At 27.1% G+C, this 20442-nt stretch overlaps 2 protein-coding genes and 1 long non-coding RNA gene across 4 annotated transcripts; all 3 read right to left on the bottom strand.

Annotated features, from left to right (window-relative positions):
- Nucleotides 1-62: 62 nt before the first annotated feature.
- Nucleotides 63-7815, bottom strand: LOC126844007 (uncharacterized). Its single transcript, XM_050581850.1, has 9 exons — nt 7782-7815; nt 7622-7651; nt 7489-7521; nt 6932-6958; nt 5891-5947; nt 5709-5741; nt 5498-5593; nt 4354-4485; nt 63-121 (listed from the first exon to the last, which is right to left on the bottom strand). The coding sequence occupies exons 2-9, from the start codon at nt 7635-7637 to the stop codon at nt 63-65; spliced, it is 453 nt and encodes a 150-aa protein (XP_050437807.1). The 5' UTR covers nt 7638-7651; nt 7782-7815.
- Nucleotides 7816-11526: 3711 nt separating this feature from the next.
- Nucleotides 11527-13700, bottom strand: LOC126844017 (uncharacterized). 2 transcript variants are annotated; one of them, XM_050581862.1, is made up of 5 exons: nt 13610-13683; nt 13316-13392; nt 12978-13040; nt 12036-12207; nt 11527-11678 (listed from the first exon to the last, which is right to left on the bottom strand). In XM_050581862.1, exons 1-5 carry the CDS (start codon nt 13617-13619, stop codon nt 11539-11541), a joined length of 462 nt encoding a protein of 153 aa, XP_050437819.1. In that variant the 5' UTR covers nt 13620-13683; the 3' UTR covers nt 11527-11538. The 2 variants fall into 2 exon arrangements, with proteins under 2 accessions (XP_050437819.1, XP_050437817.1); XM_050581860.1 differs by having other exon boundaries at nt 13316-13700.
- A 3009-nt stretch (nt 13701-16709) lies between these two features.
- On the bottom strand, nt 16710-19878 carry LOC126844009 (uncharacterized). Its single transcript, XR_007686515.1, has 2 exons — nt 19687-19878; nt 16710-17989 (listed from the first exon to the last, which is right to left on the bottom strand). It is a non-coding gene; the product is annotated as an uncharacterized LOC126844009 (long non-coding RNA).
- Nucleotides 19879-20442: the final 564 nt, after the last annotated feature.

The raw sequence follows: 20442 nt of genomic DNA, 5'->3' as shown, positions 1-20442 counted from the left end.
TCTATAAAGTTCCTTATTTGAAGAAATTGGTCCAGTATTGAAAAGGTTTAAGGTTTTAAAGACTAAGAAGCCATAGTAGGCATCATAGTGAAACCAATAGCCTCTGAGCTCTGCATCAATGCTAAAAAAATAAGAAATATTTTTAGTTTTTGGATTGACATAAATCTGATCGTTTGCTATAACTTTGTAAGAGTTTAAATTTAAGAACCAATTTAAATAAATGAAAAATAGAGGTTTCACGAGGTTTAAGGCAATTGTCGGATCATGCCAAAAATGCATGTCGTTGTATGTCTAATACTATAACTGCCCATTTCATTCTTATACTTTTGTACTTATTACTTCTTGTACTACACATGCATAAGTCAGTACAGGTCTTACGTAGCTTACATAAAGTTTTTCTTTGACATATTTTGATACGGTTTTAGACTTAAAAAGATCGTCTAATGCAAAAATAACATAAATTTGCTGCACTCGGTCTCACATTTATTTCCTCGTGCACAGTATTTTTGTTGGATAATTAATTATTATTTTCTAAAAAAGAATTGTCAAAAAGTGAATAATTTAATTCACTATCGCTTTTGTTGTGGAGACTCTATAGTAGGACAAAATGTGAGTTATTTTAAGGTTGAAGTAAGGTTTTTAATAACTATTATTTCGGCTCCGTGGGACCGATGCGAATTGGTAGGTATTATTTAAAAAATAAATAATCATGTTCACTGAGTCATAAAAACAAATGGTAAAAAACGACCTATACCGAACAAAAAGTCAAATATTTTAGTAAAATATGTTCGTATTCGTAACATTTGTACAAAGAAGAACAATAACAAAATATACAGAAAACAACACAAAATCCATTTCCATATGAATAGTTAATATTCAATTCGAACCTATAATATATGTATAACCATACATAATATACATTATACACATAATATAAGCATCGAGATAATAACTGTTTATACTTCATATTGCGAATTGGGAAAAATGTACAAGACCATCTGTTTTAATATGATATGGTTTTGATAATAAACTTGGGTGTTTCTTTTCAGCACATTTGTGTAATGTTTGAGTATTCTATTTCGCAATAGTATTTGAAAAACGCACTATACAGTTCCAAATGTATTTTGTCTAAACAAGAAAAAACATACAATTTTAAATTCAAACATGAAAATAATATGTTATTATATGGGCATAATGTGGTGCAGTGGGCACCTCATATGAATTATATGATATTTTGTTTGGTCAATTATTAAAAATATTCTGGACATTAACTGTTAGAAACTTTAAAGATGCATACGCTATTTGATAACATCAAAGGATTAATAATTAGTGTTGGTAAAAAAAAAAAAATAGGTACTTTATTTTAAATAGATGCGAATGGAAATATTTAATTACTCATAGAAGTTATTTACACGAAAGCCAAGGGTTTTATTTAAGATTATTTTTAGGATATAATTTTGTGTAATTTGAAATTGATTAAGATTACTTTAATTTGCTGCACTCCATGCAATTATGCCATAAGTCAGTGTTGGTTTTACTAGCGCCTCGCATACTGTTATACTTTGGTTTTTATTTATTTTATAGTAATAGGAGAGTTTCCTTATTTTTGTAGTCGGTGAATTGATGTGTTCTATCCATTTTAGATCATGGGATATTTCTGTACCTTGATATTTGACATTGTAACATTAATCTTTACTGTATTATTGCAGGAGTATGAGTCTAGGTTATTGCAATCAGCTGAATGTAATCAAACGTTATCGATATTTGGAAAATCTCTGTTGATTAGGTAGTGTGGTAAAATAAATGTTTTTTTTCTATATTCATCAATACATTTTAAATTAATTTTTTTTCTAGACCCAGTAGGATCGGCCGAGCATATTGGTGACAGATCATGGTAGAGGTAGGGAGGTTACAGGTTTACAGGAATTACTTAAAATTAGAGTTGAAGCCAGTAAACTCCAAACCAATCATAGTATAAACCAGTGGACATGAATTATAATTTTGTTTATTTGATATTAGGTTAACGCTTAGTTTATAAGGTATACACGTTTTAAAGTAAAATATTCAGTCATCTTCTTGTTCGTTACTATTTTGGTTAGTGATACATAACGACTAAAACGGTGCACAAATTTATTTACGGTTTTTGAAGAATTTGTTACTGTAATAAAATCACAGCAAATGTTCTTTTACTATTTATTTTCAGACTTTAGTACTGCATTACTCATAAAAAACGAAATAAAAGGAGAAGAAAAAATAAAAAGCTCCTTCTAACCTTTATAAGAAATAATATTAATAACAATCAACAATAATATATTCATACATAAACAATATACATGTATAAATTCGGAAAAGAAAGGATTTTTTTATTTAAATTTATAATCCAAAAATTATCCAACGAGATACAAAATAAAATCAATTTATTCGTAATTAATAAATTATAATGTGAAATCGATAAAAAGTGACTTTATGAACGAACGGCAATTTTTTTTTTTAAAAAGTTGTGCATAAACAAAAATAGAATCTTTTTTTTTTAACTGGAAATGATTTTCTTTCTTAAAATTAAATATATTTTACTACTTTTCATTTAATTAGAAATTTTAAATATTTTTCTCATGGTACCGTTGTTTTCTTTTATATAATCTAGGTGTAAATTATGAAAATATGTAAAGTTTTTTTTTTTTTTATAGATTATCGCTTAGTTTAAAAGGTATTTTTAAAGTAAAATATTCAGTTGGTTTTACTTAGAATACTTCATAGTATGTTATATACAAACATATTTTTTAATAACACAATAATTTGGGTACATCGGCCATTTAAAGTATTTTTATGTGTATTATTTAAGTGCGAAATTTAGGTAAGTAAGTTAAAAAAATCATAATAAAGGATTTGATTATATTGATAAGTATGCGCCTGTCTTCAGCATAGTGACTGTTAGCACATTACTAGCACTAGCAGTATACAGTAATTTATTTAGGTAAATATCATATTATTTTGTGGACAGGTAGTATTTTTATTTATGTGTACATTTTAAAAGTCTATAATATAATGAGTTGTGCCATAACTAGGTACATTATTCATGATATGATATTTACTACGAAGGAAATTAAATTACATTTTTTAATTAAGTTTATAATTTCTTATTTCACTAATTGTCAACAATTGTTACCTGTATGAGGTTATGTTTAAATGTTATGCGATTTTTGTACAAACAATAAAATATATGATTACTGGTCACTAATATAGTCCGTGTAGTAGGCACTAGATTGTGATAACTATTAATCATAAAATATAATAGATACTGAAACCCAGCTTAAGTCTTAAGTCCGTCATACTACATGGCCTACCTTTCGTTTTCCGAACACGTACTAATGTCTGTATAAAGTCATAACAAAATATGTACCAATAAATTCAAAATTCAAACGTTACAATATTTGTTGTCTACAAACTTATGGAACGAAAATCATATGTTGCCATGAAAAAAAAACCAAAAAGCCCTTTTTGACTTATAAAAGGTTTGGTGATAACGATTTTCAATATTATATTTAAAAATATAGTACAATGTGTGCCAAAAAATCTTGGAAAAATTATTGTTGAAAATGTTAATATCTTCTGAGAAAATTAGTGCCTTACACACAAAATGAATCACCCTGTAGATGTGTGCAACATGTTTTTAATTTTTCTTAAAACCATATTATTATATTAATGCCAATAATTGTATCGGTACAATAATTGATAACGGATTATATTGCATAATAGAATGGAGCTCCAAACAAAGTGTGTGGACTTATGAAACCGAAAACATGAAAGGATAAGAAATCACATGTCGAGATGTGTAAAATGTATAGATTTATTATTTAAGTGGTAAATCATAATAAAGGCTTTGATTATATTGATAAGTATGCGCCTGTCTTCACCATAGTGACTGTTAGCACATTACTAGCACAAGCAGTATACAATAATTTCTCAGGTAAATATCATATTGTTTTGTGGGCAGGTAGTATTATTATTTTAAGTTCATTTTATGCACTGCAACGGATAGAATTCAATAAAATCACAAGCGGTTCGAAGTTTTAAAAAACGCTAAAAGAAATTGTTTATTATGTAATACATTAAATTAAATGACAATTTGGATACAAGTGCGACATATAAATATTATTAAAGTAAAAAAATAAAACAGTAGATGCTATTTATTTTTTTAAAAGCTAACTACGATTGAGGGTCTATTTTACTAGAACCATCTAAATAACTCATCCATAAGGTTTTCGACACGTTCATTACCCATTGGTCTTACCAGAAAAATAAAGCCGTTATCAGGTTTGTATCGGTATCTCCTATATTGTGAAATTAAAATACAAGCAAAATCATCTTGATCATCTTGTTCAACTCTAGCGGCTTTTATGTACGTATCTGGGAATCGCATATTTCGGACCAAACCTATTAGAATACATATTTCTTTAAGGTTGGAGAATTCTGGTCTTCCTTTATCTAAAAAATTATTAAAAAAATTGTTTTTTAAAAACTTGACAATTTCAGCTTACAACTACTTTTGTTTTTTGTTCAAAACCAATTAATACACGTGTATAAATATAATCATTGAAAAACAATTACATTACACATAAAAAAACCCTATTTTGTGTAACCTATTCTGAAATGAAATTTATTTAATTGTAATTCATACAATCTTATAGAATTTAGAACAAAAAGCATAACAAATGTAGTATTTACAAAGAGCAGATTGACAGAAAAAAGAAGCCTCCCCTGGAGGAACTTCGACAAAGTTAAAAAAGACATATTTCATATTTTTTATTCTATAACATAACTAGCAGATTGGGATAATACAATTTTATTTTATGTGTACTATTCTTATCTAATCTTAAATATTTTATATATCTTGCAAAATTATTGACAAAAGGACATTGCACAAGCAACGGATCAAAAATGTTTAAAATGACTATAAATTAACAAAACAAACATGGTTTAATCATAATGCTATCAAGAGCTGTATATTAAAATAAGAGTCTAGAAAACTCATTCCTTCATGTTGTGTGAGTTCTATGCCTACTTGTATTGTATATTATTCATGTAATAATATAATATATTATTGATATGATAGTTATATAAAAATGTCACATATAGTATAAATTTGAATATATAATATGTTATTACAAAATGATAGTTTAATAAGTGTATTTAATATAGTTAAAACTTAAACGTATGATTTATGTTACTATATGTTGATACAGAAATTGTAAACGACGTCAATAATAACAACCTTTGGTAATTATTTAGAATATTTGGATAGACAGTATCATATGCTGGTTTACTAGAAAGCAAATGACTATAGCATAGACTATACAAACATATAATATGTGGAAAAAAAAATTACTAGTTGAGATGTGTATAAATTATAAATGTATTATTTGAATGGTACATCGATTAGAATAATTATAATTAAAAGTAAATCTAGTAGAAATCTACACAAAATATTTATATTCACCTAATGCAGTGATAAGTACATTTTGTGTAATATTTCCAATTATTCTTCGTCTCTTTTCTCCAAGCCGAGACAATGTGCTACGATCATTCGAATAAGCTGTGACAAAAGTCAGTTTCGTTGTTAACGTATGAAATTTAAAAAAAAAAGGTTAATAGGCTTATAAAATTGGATTTTAGGGCTATTTTTCGTTAGTTATTAAATGGTTGCTTACTTTCGTTGCGGCCAAGTTGAGGCGCTTGGATATCTGTACAAAAAATATGAAAAATTTTAATATTTTACACAAAAAAACACACACAAATGTTTGAATTATAATTCAAATGATCATTAAAATTAATAATTATGATTTTTTTTTAATAATTCGCATTAATGTGTGTTAGACTTTATATTATTTACTTGTAACTTGGAATATTGCTTCTTGCACTGCCTTCTGATCAGCTACGGCAATATTTTCTGAAATACAAAAAAAATAACATACATTTTCTTATGACAGGAATTTTAATATAATAGATTATCAGCCGGTTTCACCAACTATTGTTAAATACACTCTTAACACAAAGATAGCTAACAGTTTCTTTAAATTTAACATCTGGTTAAATGAAATAAGTTTCACCTTAACATTATTGTTGTTAAATTTTATTTGTTAAGTTAACAAAACGTTAGTTGGGTTACCAAAGCGGTTACCTCGATTCCAACGTTCTCATTGGTTATTAAGTTATGTGATAACTGATAAGCGATTGTATTATTTAATTTGTAAGTTTGTCATTATTTGGCATTTTATTTTACTTTCATTTAACGTTTCGTTTTTACCTAAATAATTTATATATATAATTTTTTAACCCATTGTTTAGATAGTCTGAACCTTTCCGTCTATACCTTTCTGAAAATAGTTTGTCATCAAGGTGATTAAAAATATTTTTTTCTATTTCGAAGACCTAAAAAAAACTACCTAAGAGATAGGAATTATTTTCATTATTCTACTCAGGACAGACAAGACATAATAACATTATCTAAATTACAAAATACAATAAATTATGATATTTGAACCTATAATGCATGCAAGTTTCTGCCATTCTTGTTTACCTAATCTACCTAGTTGTCTTTTCAATTGTTCTCTAAATACTCAATATAAAGAAGTTCCTCATCAAATGTGTAATTTATTATTATATATTACCAGTATACTAGGTCAAAAAAACTTATAAAACAATTTCTGAACAATAATAATATAAGTATTATATATAAGTACTACAATATATTTTAACATGCCGATTAACTTTTTAACAAGCCGATATTGGGTGATTAATTTAACAATCGTTGTTGTTAAGGCTAACAAATCTCAATGAAACCCAATTTTCACTAACTAGTTGTCAAATATAATAAGCAATAAAATAAATTCTTAACAAATGTTAGGAGTATAAAATATATACAAATAGGTACCTGGTAAGTTGATAATAAATGAATTATCTGAAATTTAAACAAAAATATGTTATGAAGCTATGTGGATAATTAACTATGTACATACTAATTATTTTCAAATAGTAAATTAGATGACATAACATGTACTCACATGACATGAATGACCTGAAAAATGGCTGTTCGCTAACGAAACGCTAGGGTTTAATATTTTTCGTAATTAATAAAAAATCAAGTATACACCTATCCATTTATTTGTTAGATTTTAATTGAAATTTTTTTTTTTTTTAGTAAATCTTGAGACCAGTTTTTCATAGACGACGTGAAAGTTGTCAAAAAAATGAAAGAAAGAACATATTTTTTAAACTAGAATTTTTTCAGTGAAAAATTAATCTTTTCTATGAAAATAAACGAAAAAACGAGATGTACTACTTAGATTTGAAGTAGACGTTTAAAATCTAAGGAGTTTTTTTTCGGAAAGACTACTATCGATTGAAAGTTTAAGCCATTGGAAAAAAAATTAATTATATTGTTATATAAGAATCTGTGTAAAGTATTAGTAGTATATAACAATTGGTTACCGTGCTGAATTGTGAATCTAAAATTTGCTTTATCTGAAATTAAAACGAAAATATGTTATGCCCAAATTAGTTATTACCTGTTATCAAAAACTGTGTGAAAATACTTCCAATAAGAGATAAGAAATATTATTACCTGGCATAGCCAACATCAAATTAAGTGTCTCTGAAATAGAAATAATAGAAATTGATGAATGAATGATGTTCGATATTTTTAAAACACTACAATTTTAACATTTTTTTCGAGTAGCAATCTATATATAATTTTTTTTTTTTTATTGCATAATAATGATTACCGAACGGTTTGTCTCCGTTAATAATATTTGAAATTGCAGTTTCCATTCCAACAGGATCTATAAGCAAAAAGTGGTTTTAGCTATGTATAAAATTTCAAATGAAATCATTCACCAATTATTGTTAAATACACTCTTAACACAATGTTAGTTAACAATTCGTTTAAATTTAGCATCTGACCAAATAAATTAAGTTTCTCCATAACATTAGTATTGTTATTTGTCAATTTGTTATTATTTGACATTTTTTTTTAACTTTATTTCAACGTTTCGATTCTTATAAATAATTCATACAACATTTTTTAACACATTTTTAGATAGTCTATACCTTTCTAAAAATTGTCATCAAGGTCATTAAAATTATTTTTTCTATTTTTAAGGCCTTAAAAAAGGTAGATAGTGATAAGAATTATTGTTTTTGTTGTAAACTCAGGACAGACAAGATATAATAATATTATCTTGTTCATAAAATACAATAAATTATGATCCTTATAAGTTAATCCTATGTTGATGAAATTTTGTTAGATTTTTTGAAATTCTGTTAGCAAGCATTATTTTAATTAAAAATTATACCTTAAAGCTTGTACAAAGTGACTGGTAAATAAATTTACATGATCGAAATTGATTAAAAATCCTTTTTTCCTTAAATATTTCGTATACGAAGCTCCGTTTAATTATAGGAATAGATTTTTTGAATAAAAAATATATAGTGTATTCGATTTTCTATTACAATGTAGTGATAATATAGAATAATTTGGTATACTAGTACCCCCTTCACTTATATTCTAAACTGATATAAAAACAATCTATAGCTTGTTAAAAATGTATAAATCATCTGAAAATCAAAAATTATCTTACTTCTACCAAAAGCCGCATACATGTGGTTAGCTGTAATAAATTATTTCAAACTTATGTACAGAAATGATAAAATTAAAAACAATTTTATATCGTATGAAAATTTGGTACTGACTTGTAATGCAAACCGAATTTGCATATTCCGCTACGATGAAGAATTAAATATTAAATTTTCTATTCAGATTTTTAACTCCCTTGAAAAGGTACGTGTAAAAATTAAACAATTACCTGTCATTATCGGTGAAACGTTCACAAATGTAATCGTTATTAAAATGCAGAAAAGCTTCATAGTGCTGGACAATATAATTGAAACAATTCAAAAAATATAACTTATAAGAAAGATAATAGGTATACTGTAATATTTTATTCGACTGGTCGTAAGGTCGGTGTATTCCATATATCCATCAAAAAAGTAAAATGAAAATATATTTTGCAAAGCACTATAATATTTCATGAAAAAAACTAGGGCGACACTTGTGGTTTGTATTATAAAATAAATAACGTATACAGGGTGATCTTTTTTATCGTGGGCAACTCTAAATCTCACCTTGTTTAAATCATAAATACAATAATTTTTTTTCATAGTGTTTTTATATTGTATAATGTGATCTCAATTGTCCACAAATTAAAATGTTCTCAATATGTACCCTCCCTCCCTTCAAATTAGTTTTTATGAATGCAAATTTTATTAATAATCATCCAATACTAGTAATTAACAGTCTAAGTGGATATACAGTGTATACTTGATGTGTATGGCAACGCATCAAGTTAAGTGTCAAAATTTGAAATAAAAATGTTGTTCAGTTTGGAAGGGGGTAGGAACATAAACATTATAGGAAAGATTTTGTCACAATATACGTCATGAAAACACTATTAAAAAACAATTCAGTTATTAGTAATTAATCTCGGTGAAATATTGAGTGGCCAATTATTAAAAAATCACCCTGTACATATCTGTTACATTTTTTACTTGTACTTTTTTCTTTTACCTTGTACACATAGATGGTTTAATTTTTTTTTTTTTTTTATTTGACTTTTAGTCATTCTTAATAGAAAATATATCCGATTTCTAATAAAACCCCATATACAATATTCAGACAACGTCTATGCGTTACACAATCATATTTTATTCACATATTTTTTATATTTCAATAACAGCTATGTGCACCTATGAAAATTTAAAGCCTTTGGGAATACACAAAATTATACCGCATTTTACCAGTGTGGAAAAAAATTGCGTATTGAAGAAAAGTTTTAACAAGAAAGCAAAAAAAAAAAATAAAAGACAATGTCGTTGTGTTTTTTGATCCCACTACTATTCTGTATTGATAATTTCTAAATTATATTTTAATACTTGATACTATTTCACACTATTATATTACTATTTCGCGTACACAAATAATAACTACCAACAATAATTGTTATTATTACTTATGATAGGTCAAACCAATTAAATTTGTTAAGAAAAAACAATAACTTTTTCTTCGTACGAAAATTCCAACTTTTTGAGAAAAACATGCAACATTTAAATATCTGTTTAGTTAATATTGTTTGTAATACCGCATTATTATACAATTTCAAATTATTTTGTATAATATCACACTAAACTTTATCATTAAATTATCACTTCCCTGGTTCACTATTATAAACACAATATAAAAAGATCCTGTTATAATCATTCTTAATTAACTTATTTTAATTATTTAACCTGTATACACTCACAACTCTCAAAGCTCAACTTTTGTTTTTTAATGTAATTCATTTTAATACGTGTCGCAGTAACAAATTCAAAGATAATAATGTTGTGTTTTTTATTTTTTACCAGCTGTTCTACACTACTTTCACATTTTAATTACACAATAACCATTTTCTATTCAGTTCTTTTCTATAAAAGTCGTATAAAGCCAACCGTTGAAGGAAATGCGTATGGTGGTCATACTTAGATTGATTTTGTAGTTATACCTTATGATTGTAAACTTAGCTTTCACGACGATTCAATGGTTCTTTAGTTTTAGTTGACAAAATATGAAACGAATTTTATTCTAATGAATATTTTTAAGAATTGTTTTTTTTTAACACCTTAACTGCCATTGATAGTGCCGGGGATCCCAGTTCAGTTATTTACTTTGGCATTTAAAGTGTTAAATTAATTTATACTCATTTATGCTCAAAACGTCACCATTTTTATTTCTCTTAGCTGTTTTATTTTTTTGTTCACACGATTAACATTTTAACTTGTACAAGTTAGAAAATAATCGTACTACTCGTTAAAATTTTTCCAGATAGGAAAAAAAAAAAAATAAGTTATACATGTTTTATTATGTAATTATTGCATTGTGTCAAACTAATTGTATTTATTAAAACTATAATAGCTTTTATCTCATTGTGTGAGATTTATAGTCATAACCCACAACTCCATTATATAATATAATAATTAATCATCTTAATATTGTTTTATCTGTTACTTTTGTATTGTTATTTTACTTAAATTACCATCATACTAATTTTTTGTCTCTTTCGTTAGATATCTAATTTACACTACTTTCGCATAATGATTACACGAGCTAACATTTTTTTTTTGCTTTAAAAGTTGTATAAAGTTGTCCCGTTGTAGGCGATATTTGGTGCTTTTTTTTTCCCAACCATTTTATTGGACAAACCGTATGATAAATTATTATTATTTAAACTTGTGCAATTATAATAACACCCAAGCCACTTGTACTGTTCTCATTAACTTTATCAGACTTTATGCTTAAAAGTAAACAATGTTCAATGATTTTATATTTTGGATAAATTTGTATTATGTTCTCATACGATTGACTTATGACATTTTTTTAATTTAAACATTTTTCATAAAAGTCTTAACTATTTCAATAATTTCAAAATATGCAACATTTTTTAAAAGTCAAGTTGTCAATTCTTTAAGTGACCTTTTTGCCGCTTCTTCTTTCTTCTCTTCAGCACATTCTTGTAATGTCATAATTGAGTATTCTTGTTTGCAATAGTATTTTAAAAATACACTAAACTGTTCAAAACGTATTTCGTCTAAACAAAAACAAAACATACAAATTTGAATTTAAACAGTTATAAAATGTTAATAGTTATTACATGGGCATACTGAAGTGCAGTGGGCACCTTATATGTATTATAAGATATTTTGTTTGACATTTTTTAAATCTTCCAGACATTATCTGTTAAAAACTTTAAAGGTGCATAAAATATTTGATAAAATTATAAGATTAATAATGTGTGTAAGTAAAAACCACAAGGTGAATATTTCATTTTATATAGAGGCGAATAAGAATACTTCCTTAAAACTAACTTCTTTACAGTTTCACATCAAGGTAAAATAAAATATTAAGTAACTATATGTATATTATATATAATATTGTTAATGTTTACCTTTCATTTCCGCTGCTTTTGTATAACTCTCGACACGTTCTTCGATATCCACAAGATCTTCTACTAGACCACCCATGTATAGGAATAGTATTTTCAAGGTAATATAGTCACGAATTTCTGCTAGACCCTGGCTCGCCCAATTTAAACAATCGTTATACGAATCTTCTATAATCTGAACATTTTTTATCGATACAAATGTTAATTTCATAAAAAAATCCGAATATAAAATCATAATACGCATAGACATATACGGTATAATTAACAAATACTTTTTATGCTTAATTTTTTTATTTTAATTTTATTTGGAATACGACATTTATTACATTCAAAATTATGGATAACAATAATTAACCCTGCATCAGTCACGTGGTTTAATACCACACGAGTAGTCGCTCGTCTACACGTGTAGAACAATTACAATTTTGCTAATTAAAATGTATTATTGCAACATAAATTAACGATTTGACCACATTGTTCAATTCACATAATTATTGTATATTTTGTATCATGTATGTACAATATTAATTAATTTAATACTTACAAAAAGGAACCGTAACAATTTAACGGAGAATAAATAAAACAATATTATTAAAATATATATTTAAATGTATATAGACGTATACAGGGTGATCCACTTATCGTGAACCACACAATATATCATTGGGTTTAATAAAAAAATAAAAAATGTTTACATATTGTTTTTATACAATGTATTATACAGCATAGCTCAATATACAGAATTACACTAACAAATAAAGTCCAAAATCATAACAGATATCAACTATACAATGTCATTTAAAGGTAATATAATTACCATTGGGACGAAGAAAATCTAAAACCATTTAAAATAAAATTTATTATCGGTGTACCACAGTAATAGAACGAGCGACTGATGCAGGGTTAATTATTAAATCAAAGAGTGAAAATAATAGTATAAATTACCTTTTTTTCATGTTCCAGTTCAGCATCAGATTTCTCGAGTTGGTCCTGCCCGAATATTTTGGGCTAAACAAAAATGTTAAATGAAACATTTATTATATTGAATGAATTCAACTCAAACGATTAGGTTACTGTACTGATTTTAATCTAACATAACAATATTAAAAAAGTATTTTTGTTTTGTGTATATTTATGACCAAGGTTTTAACTGTAACCTTTAAGCAAAAAAAAAAAAATAATTGTTTCATAGATGGATTTATAGGAAAACTTTAACTTTTATATTATAAACGATTCAGCACAATATAAACCTAATAGTTTTAAAAAAAAATTGTATAAATTACCTCGGCTTCAGCTGATATCTGTGCAGGTGCAGCTGAATCTGTAGTTTCATATTGTTTCGTTGAATTACAGCTAGCAGCTACGATAATAAAAACCAACAAAGAAAAGAACTTTAAAAACATTGTATTTTTCTGGTTACGTTAAACTTTTAAAGATTTTCAACGTTTCTGGATGCCTGTTTTGTTTTTTATTAAAGTAAACGCTTTGACAACAAAGGCATTTGCAGAAAAATACCCGTTTTCTATAGAATTGAAAAAAAAACTAAAATGATACGAATACCAGTATGTATTACTTACCAGTAGGCATAAACAATGGGCAATGGGATCTGAAGCCCCTCCTATGTGTACTTAAGTTGTATACATTAAATGTGTATTTTTTTCATAACACAAAATGTTTGAACAAGTAGTTCTACTTGTTGTTGTGTATAAACTATACAAACATATCGATGTCTTTAAACCAAAGCTGTGTTTTATCGTTTTTTTTTTTTTTTACAGAAAATATGTCAAAAGTTGCGTCAGCACTTTATTTATTTAATAAACTCCCATGCCGTCAAATATCGAGACTATGAATATCTGGGCTACATTATGCATTCTAAATGGGTGGACAAAATATCAGTTATCTACTTGAGCATGTAGCAGTATTAATATATAAAACATATCCCTAAATAATTATATCCTGTTCGGTCAAGCATGAAGCAGGAATTATCGTAACTGAACGTATTAAAATCACAGTTAAAAATTGAAAACTCTTATAGTTTTTTGTTGGTTTTCCCAATATTGGGTGAGCAAGAAAGACGTTTTTAAACTTTTTTACTAATTCTCAAAGGTACTTACAGTTAATTCGATAAAATTTGTGATTTATAGAGTTGCTACTCGAAGAAATTGGTTCAGTATTAAAAAGATAACAGTGTGTAGACACTACAAAAGAGCTCACATCAAACTAAAACCAATAGCCTCACAACTCCGCATCAGAGTTAAAAAATAAAAATAAACTTTGCTTTTAAATTTTCATTATATTTGATCGTTTGCTATAAATTTGCAAAGGTTTAAATTTAAGAACAAATGTTAATAAATGGGAAATAGTGGTTTGGTGATATTGAGGTTTAAGACAATTGTCGGATCTGGCCAAAAACGCATGTCGTTGTGTATTAAATACTAGAAAAACAATTTAAATAATCTTTATAAAAATTTTATAGTTGAAAAATAAAAACTTATAAGTTTGCTTGGTTAGATGTAATTGTAGTGTATTGTATGTATAAAATATAAGAGTAAAAAAAAACATGATGTTACTTGAAGTTCATTTGATAGTGACTTTACATTCAGTTATAATATTTTTGGAAAACGTGTGATCTCTCCCCACCCTAATACGCTCCAACCTCATTATGCTAGTATTTTAAATAAAATAATATATATATATATTTTTATACATTTATTTTGCTAATTTAGTGCAAAAGACTGATCTCATATGTATATATATATATATATATTTATATATGTATATGTATATGTATATTTAATATACCTAATATTTTATATTGAATTAATTTTAACTTAAGCATATTTATTTTGAAAAATAGTGGAATTGTTTAGTCTTGAATACTAAAAGTAGGTGAAAAATAATTTTCAAGGGCAACATAAAAACCATTTCTATAGGAATCGGGTTTCAATTCAAATCTCAGCATCGAAAAAATATCTTTTTATACTTCATATTGCAAATTGGGAAAAATTTACAAAAACACCAGTTGTAATATACGGTCTTGCTAATAAACACCCAAATAGTACAACACCTAAAACTAATGAACCAATAAAATTATAAGTTGTAAGGTACATAGTAAAAAAGTTAAAACCAAAAAGTTACAAATAAAATAGTTATTTGTTCAATAAGAAAGTATTTAATACATTTTATTCTATAAGCCTGAAAATTTTGAAAATTAATGGTACAGCTATAAAGTAATCAACAAAACCTTTAATAAATAAAAGACAGCGTCTGTACACCTCCCCTAAAAAACTTTTTTTTTACTTTTGAATTTCTATCAATCTAATCGTTTGCTATTACTTTGTAAAGGATCAAATTTAAGATCATTATGTGTCTAAAACCTTAGAACCAATCTAATTAAACTGATGACGCTTTATACAATTTATAAGCTTGCTTAATTAATATGTAAATGTAGTGTAAAATAGGTATACAATTTTAAAAAACATGGTGTTACTTGAAGTTTATTTGTTAGTGATTTAACATTCAGTTATAATATTTTTGGAAAACGTGTAATCTACCCCGCCCTAATATGTATGCTTTGACCTCACTATGCTAGTAATTCAAGAGAAAAAAAATATTTTGTAAATTTATTTATTTAGATAATAAGTGCTGACAATTGACGAATTAATTAATTTAACTTTTATCTTAAAATATAGTGGAATTAATTTATTTACTTTTTGTGTCACCATGAAAACATAATGCATCAAGTTATAAAAACATAAAGTAGTATATCGACAATTATATGGAATAAAAAATCAATTGTTTTAGTGAAATATTTTCGTATTTGTAACATTTGTACAACAAAGAACAATTACAAAAAACAACAGCAGAAAACGCAAAAACCATTTCAATATGAATAGGTTTTTAATTCAAATCTTTTTTTGGAACCTCGAAAAAATTGTCTGAATATGCTTCATATTGTAAATTGGGAAACATTTACAAAAACACCGGTTATAATATACGGTTTTGATAATAATTACCCAAAATTAATAAACCAATAAAATTATAAGTAGTAAGGTATATTTAAAAAAAAAAAACACCACAGTGTTACAAGTAAAATATGTTATTTAAGAAATAAAAGATTATTTAACACATATTATTCTACTAGCCCCGAAATACATATGTATGAACAATAATGAGACAGTTAAAAAATAATCAATAAAAAACCTGTTAAACAATAATGGATTTCACAATGTTTGAGAACTTATATTTACTAATCATTAATACATTTCTAAATACATAGAAATAAAACTTATTGTGATACCCACATCTCGCATTCTTCAATTAAACTACTTTTCATTTACAGATAATGAATTATTATTTTCAATAAATGGTCAAAAAAAAAAAATATTAAATTCACCACCCTTTTTGTTATGGTTTTGTTAACCGTTTTATATTTTTCACAAAAGTGGGCATTTTCAGCAACGAAGATAATATTATAAGTTATTCTACCTATTTTAATAATCTCAAACTATTTGTTTGTTAAACCTAATTCAATTGGTAAATCCGTTCTAATAGTTCTTTAGGTGACAATAGCTGAATTAATCCTATCTTTGCATAATTAATCGTATCTGATAAGGTAAATAATTCTAAAATATTTTGTTGTGACATATTATCTAAATGTAAAAACAATTGTTCTTCGTAAATCTTTGCCCAAAAGAATTTATTGCTTACCGGTGAATCATTTTTATTTCAAAATTGTTTTTTTTAAATTATCAATTAATAACATCATTTCGGTATTATTAGAATATAAGCTAAAATTTGGATATATTTAATTTTGTTTTTAATTATTTTGATTTGTTCTTTTTCCATTTTCATTTTGATTCACTCAAGTTTATCAATTTAATCAATTAATTTATTATACTTTAAAGCTATATTATTATTTAATTTTACAAATATTACGTTTTCTAAAACGGAAGAAGACAAATCCGTTTTCTCCCTCACAAAGTCTGTTGATATCACCTCTCCCGCGAATGAAGTTATTTGTTGGCCTAATTCATACCAGTTTTCCCATAATTCCCAACAAGAAGTCTGATTACCAGTTTTTAAAGTTATGTTTGAGTTTGATGTTGAAATCGGTTCTGCGTCTGAGCTACTTATACAAAGTTCCCGAGATTGATTTAAATGTTCATTTAACAATATTTGTTTTGATACGAAATGGTTTAGGTCAAGGTAGCTATTGTCCATTCCGCCGTGTTGATTTTAATTTGTCCTTGGTTTTCAAAATACATTCTCGTTGATTTGTATGTCGTTAAATTGTTTGCAATGGCTCAGTTTGATGCTGATTGACACTGTTATTAGCAGCCTGTAACAAAAGTAAGGTCTATTATTTATTTAATTTTAAACATGATTCGTATGATTTCCGTGACTTGGTATTTTTTAACAATCTTCCGTTGTTCTCATATTTTCTCATTGGTATACTGATTAATACCACTTTGTTTTCCTTAGATAGATTGGCTAGTTTTAAGTAGAATATCCCGTTGTTCTCCTCGTCGTACGCGGTTAAGCATAAGTTTTATATTGGGCAATCTTAGCCTTTCCATTATATTTTGATCTTTATTACCATTCCAGAAAACCAATATAGGTGATCTATTGTCCTTATGCAAATATCCTTGGATAAACACCGTCGATAAGGTGTTGATTCCCTTATTGTAAACACTTTCTCTTAGTTCGTTTAAAAGTGGTATCCGTTTTTCCGGTTCATTCCGAAAAATTCTTCTTATACTACCCTTTACTTTTGGTAGGTTTGCCCTTTAAAATACCCTTAGTTTTTCTCCTTTGCCAATATTAACGGTCTTCCTACTAATTTGACCACTTTGAATTTGTCTAGGCTATTTGATAAAGCTCCAGATACTAATAAAATATCTTTTCCGTTGACATTGGTAAACTCAAAATCTGCTATTATCAATTGTAGTTTTGACCTGAAACAATAATCAATAATACTGTTATTCTACTGCTAATATTATAATTTAAAAAAATTTTATAAAGAAAAGTTAACGTTTCATTTACAAAATTGTATTCAAAAAAATTGTTTGACATTGTTTATGTGAATTCGGACCTTCTTTCGCCCCTTTAAGATGAATGTTAATTATATATTCCTAATTATTTTGTCTCCATTTATTTTACTAATACAATTACCTATGATAACATCCTCTGTTAATTCCTGTTTTTAAATTAACCCGCATTCCTGTTGGTCATTTTCCCTAAACGATTTATTTACTTTAATATTTACTAGACAATTACTTCTTGCCGGTATAATTATTGATTTATTTAATTGGTTTTCTTCCGGAAATATTAGTACTTCATTATTTCCATCGATGATTGCTTTATCTTCTGTTCAAGACAAATCGTCCTAATAGTCCCCCACTTAGTATTGGGAACCACGGTTCTGCTACATCAAACTTGTCTTTCACACATAACCCCCCCCCCTCCATTGAAGTCTAATTTTAAAAAGGCATACCCTAAAGTTGTTCAGAAGCCAGAGAAATTCCCTCCTCAAATGCTGTAATGTTTCTTGCCCTTAGTATTACGCCTAGTGAATCATGAAGCCGATTTATTAAAATAGCAAGTGCTTGTTTAGCTACAGTTTCTGCAATAATTTTGCTTTCTGTATACTTTTTACCCATATTTAATGTCCCAGTTAATTTTATTTTGAATATTTAATATACGATTCCTAAAAACAAATTCGTCTTCTTTTGGCATTTATTGAAGATAACTTAATTGCATTTGTAGACTGGGAATAGAATTTATATTACCGAAAATATTTTTAATTGACTCCAATATTTGTCACATTCGATAAAACGTATAGCATCATGTGCTTTTCCTGTCAAGACAGCCATAAGTGCCTTTAAAATAATAGGTTGCAGATTTTCTTCAATATTTGACCAGACAAAGCTTCCTTTGAACTTGCTTCCTTTTATATTAAACTAAACGATTACAAACCCTGACTATTACTAAATTATAATATCACTACACAATCTACATGATAATAGTAGTATTAATAATAACAGACAAATAGTTTGGGATTATTACATCCCTCTCTCTGCAAGATAAAAATGTATACAAAGATTCTTTTCTTTATACATTTTATAAACTATTCTAAAAAATGTTAACACAACAAAATATTTCAAGATATAAACTGACCTTTTATTTGATTACCAATTTTCCTATTGGGTTTTTTATTGCAACTCAAATTATTACTACAATTTTAAAATTCAATTTTACTTTTTTAACTTTAACGTTAGCTTTAAACTTTAAGGACTAAACGGATTATCCAATTATCATAAACCATGCCCCGACAAATGCCTGTATGAATTATTAATGATATCACGATATATCGCGCTGATGGTGGAATTGTTTTTTTTTTTTTTGTTCAATTGCCATTAACGTATGAACAAGAACTAACATTATAAAAGCTATTACTGATTTTTTTGTTCATATACATCCTAATTGCAAATCGTGTAGCAATTAGTAAAACCCGTGAATATTATTGTAGTATTTTTAATGATGTTGGTATTTTAATATGTAATAAATCAAAAACATTCGTGTTATGTCCACAAACCGAGTCGATCCGCCCACGTAAAAGTTGTTCAGTCGTTTCAGAGTTCAAAAATCTTACCGGAAAATTGTGAGACGATGTACTTGCAATTGGAAACAACCTTGTTCGACAAATTACAATTGAAAAACCAATGGTCATGTGCAACGACCGAAGAGCCACTTGTAATCGCGTGTGACCGAAAAAAAGAGGAAATTTACTTACCAATGAAAATGTAATATTCCGGTAGTAGATGCAAAGCCGGTCACAAATATACAAATCAATTCGAATTTTCCGGAAATCAGTAAATCAGTTGAGGGAACAAATCGACGAACGACAACGCGCTGAACACCGCCAAGTGCAGCCGATAATCAATTATGTCTTGGCCCTGTAGGCGTTCTACGTGTTGGATTGCAGTGATCTAAAATAGCAGTGTCTATGGGATGTCAATGGACGGATGACTTTGATCACGGTTATTCCACGGCGTCGGTATGCGAACAGCGTGGCGCAGGGACTACGGACAATATTAGCAGGCCAATTCCTACTTGTCCAGATGCCAATTCGTCAACACATGCCAAAATGCGTTTAGAGAGAGAGGAAAAAAAATGTGTTTTTTTATATTATATACATTTTTTAGAATAGTTTATAAAATTTATAAAGCAAAGGAACCTTTGTATACATTTGCATCTCGTTGAGGGAGGGATGTAATAATCCCAAACCATTTGTTTGTTATTATTAATACTATTATATTGATGTAGATTGTGTAACGATATTGTAATTTGTAATAGTCAGGGTTAGTAATCGTTTAGTTTAAGATAAAAAGAAGCGAGTTCAAAGCGA

The sequence above is a fragment of the Adelges cooleyi genome, unplaced genomic scaffold, assembly GCF_023614345.1.
Source record: "Adelges cooleyi isolate 19-005CV unplaced genomic scaffold, UGA_ACOO_1.1 ACOO_flye_CR_arks_rails_tigmint_CR_PRNA_592, whole genome shotgun sequence".
NCBI classification, from domain to species: Eukaryota; Metazoa; Arthropoda; class Insecta; order Hemiptera; family Adelgidae; genus Adelges; species Adelges cooleyi.
Note: the sequence above shows the minus strand (reverse complement) of the source record. Positions and strands in the feature narration are given on the sequence as shown.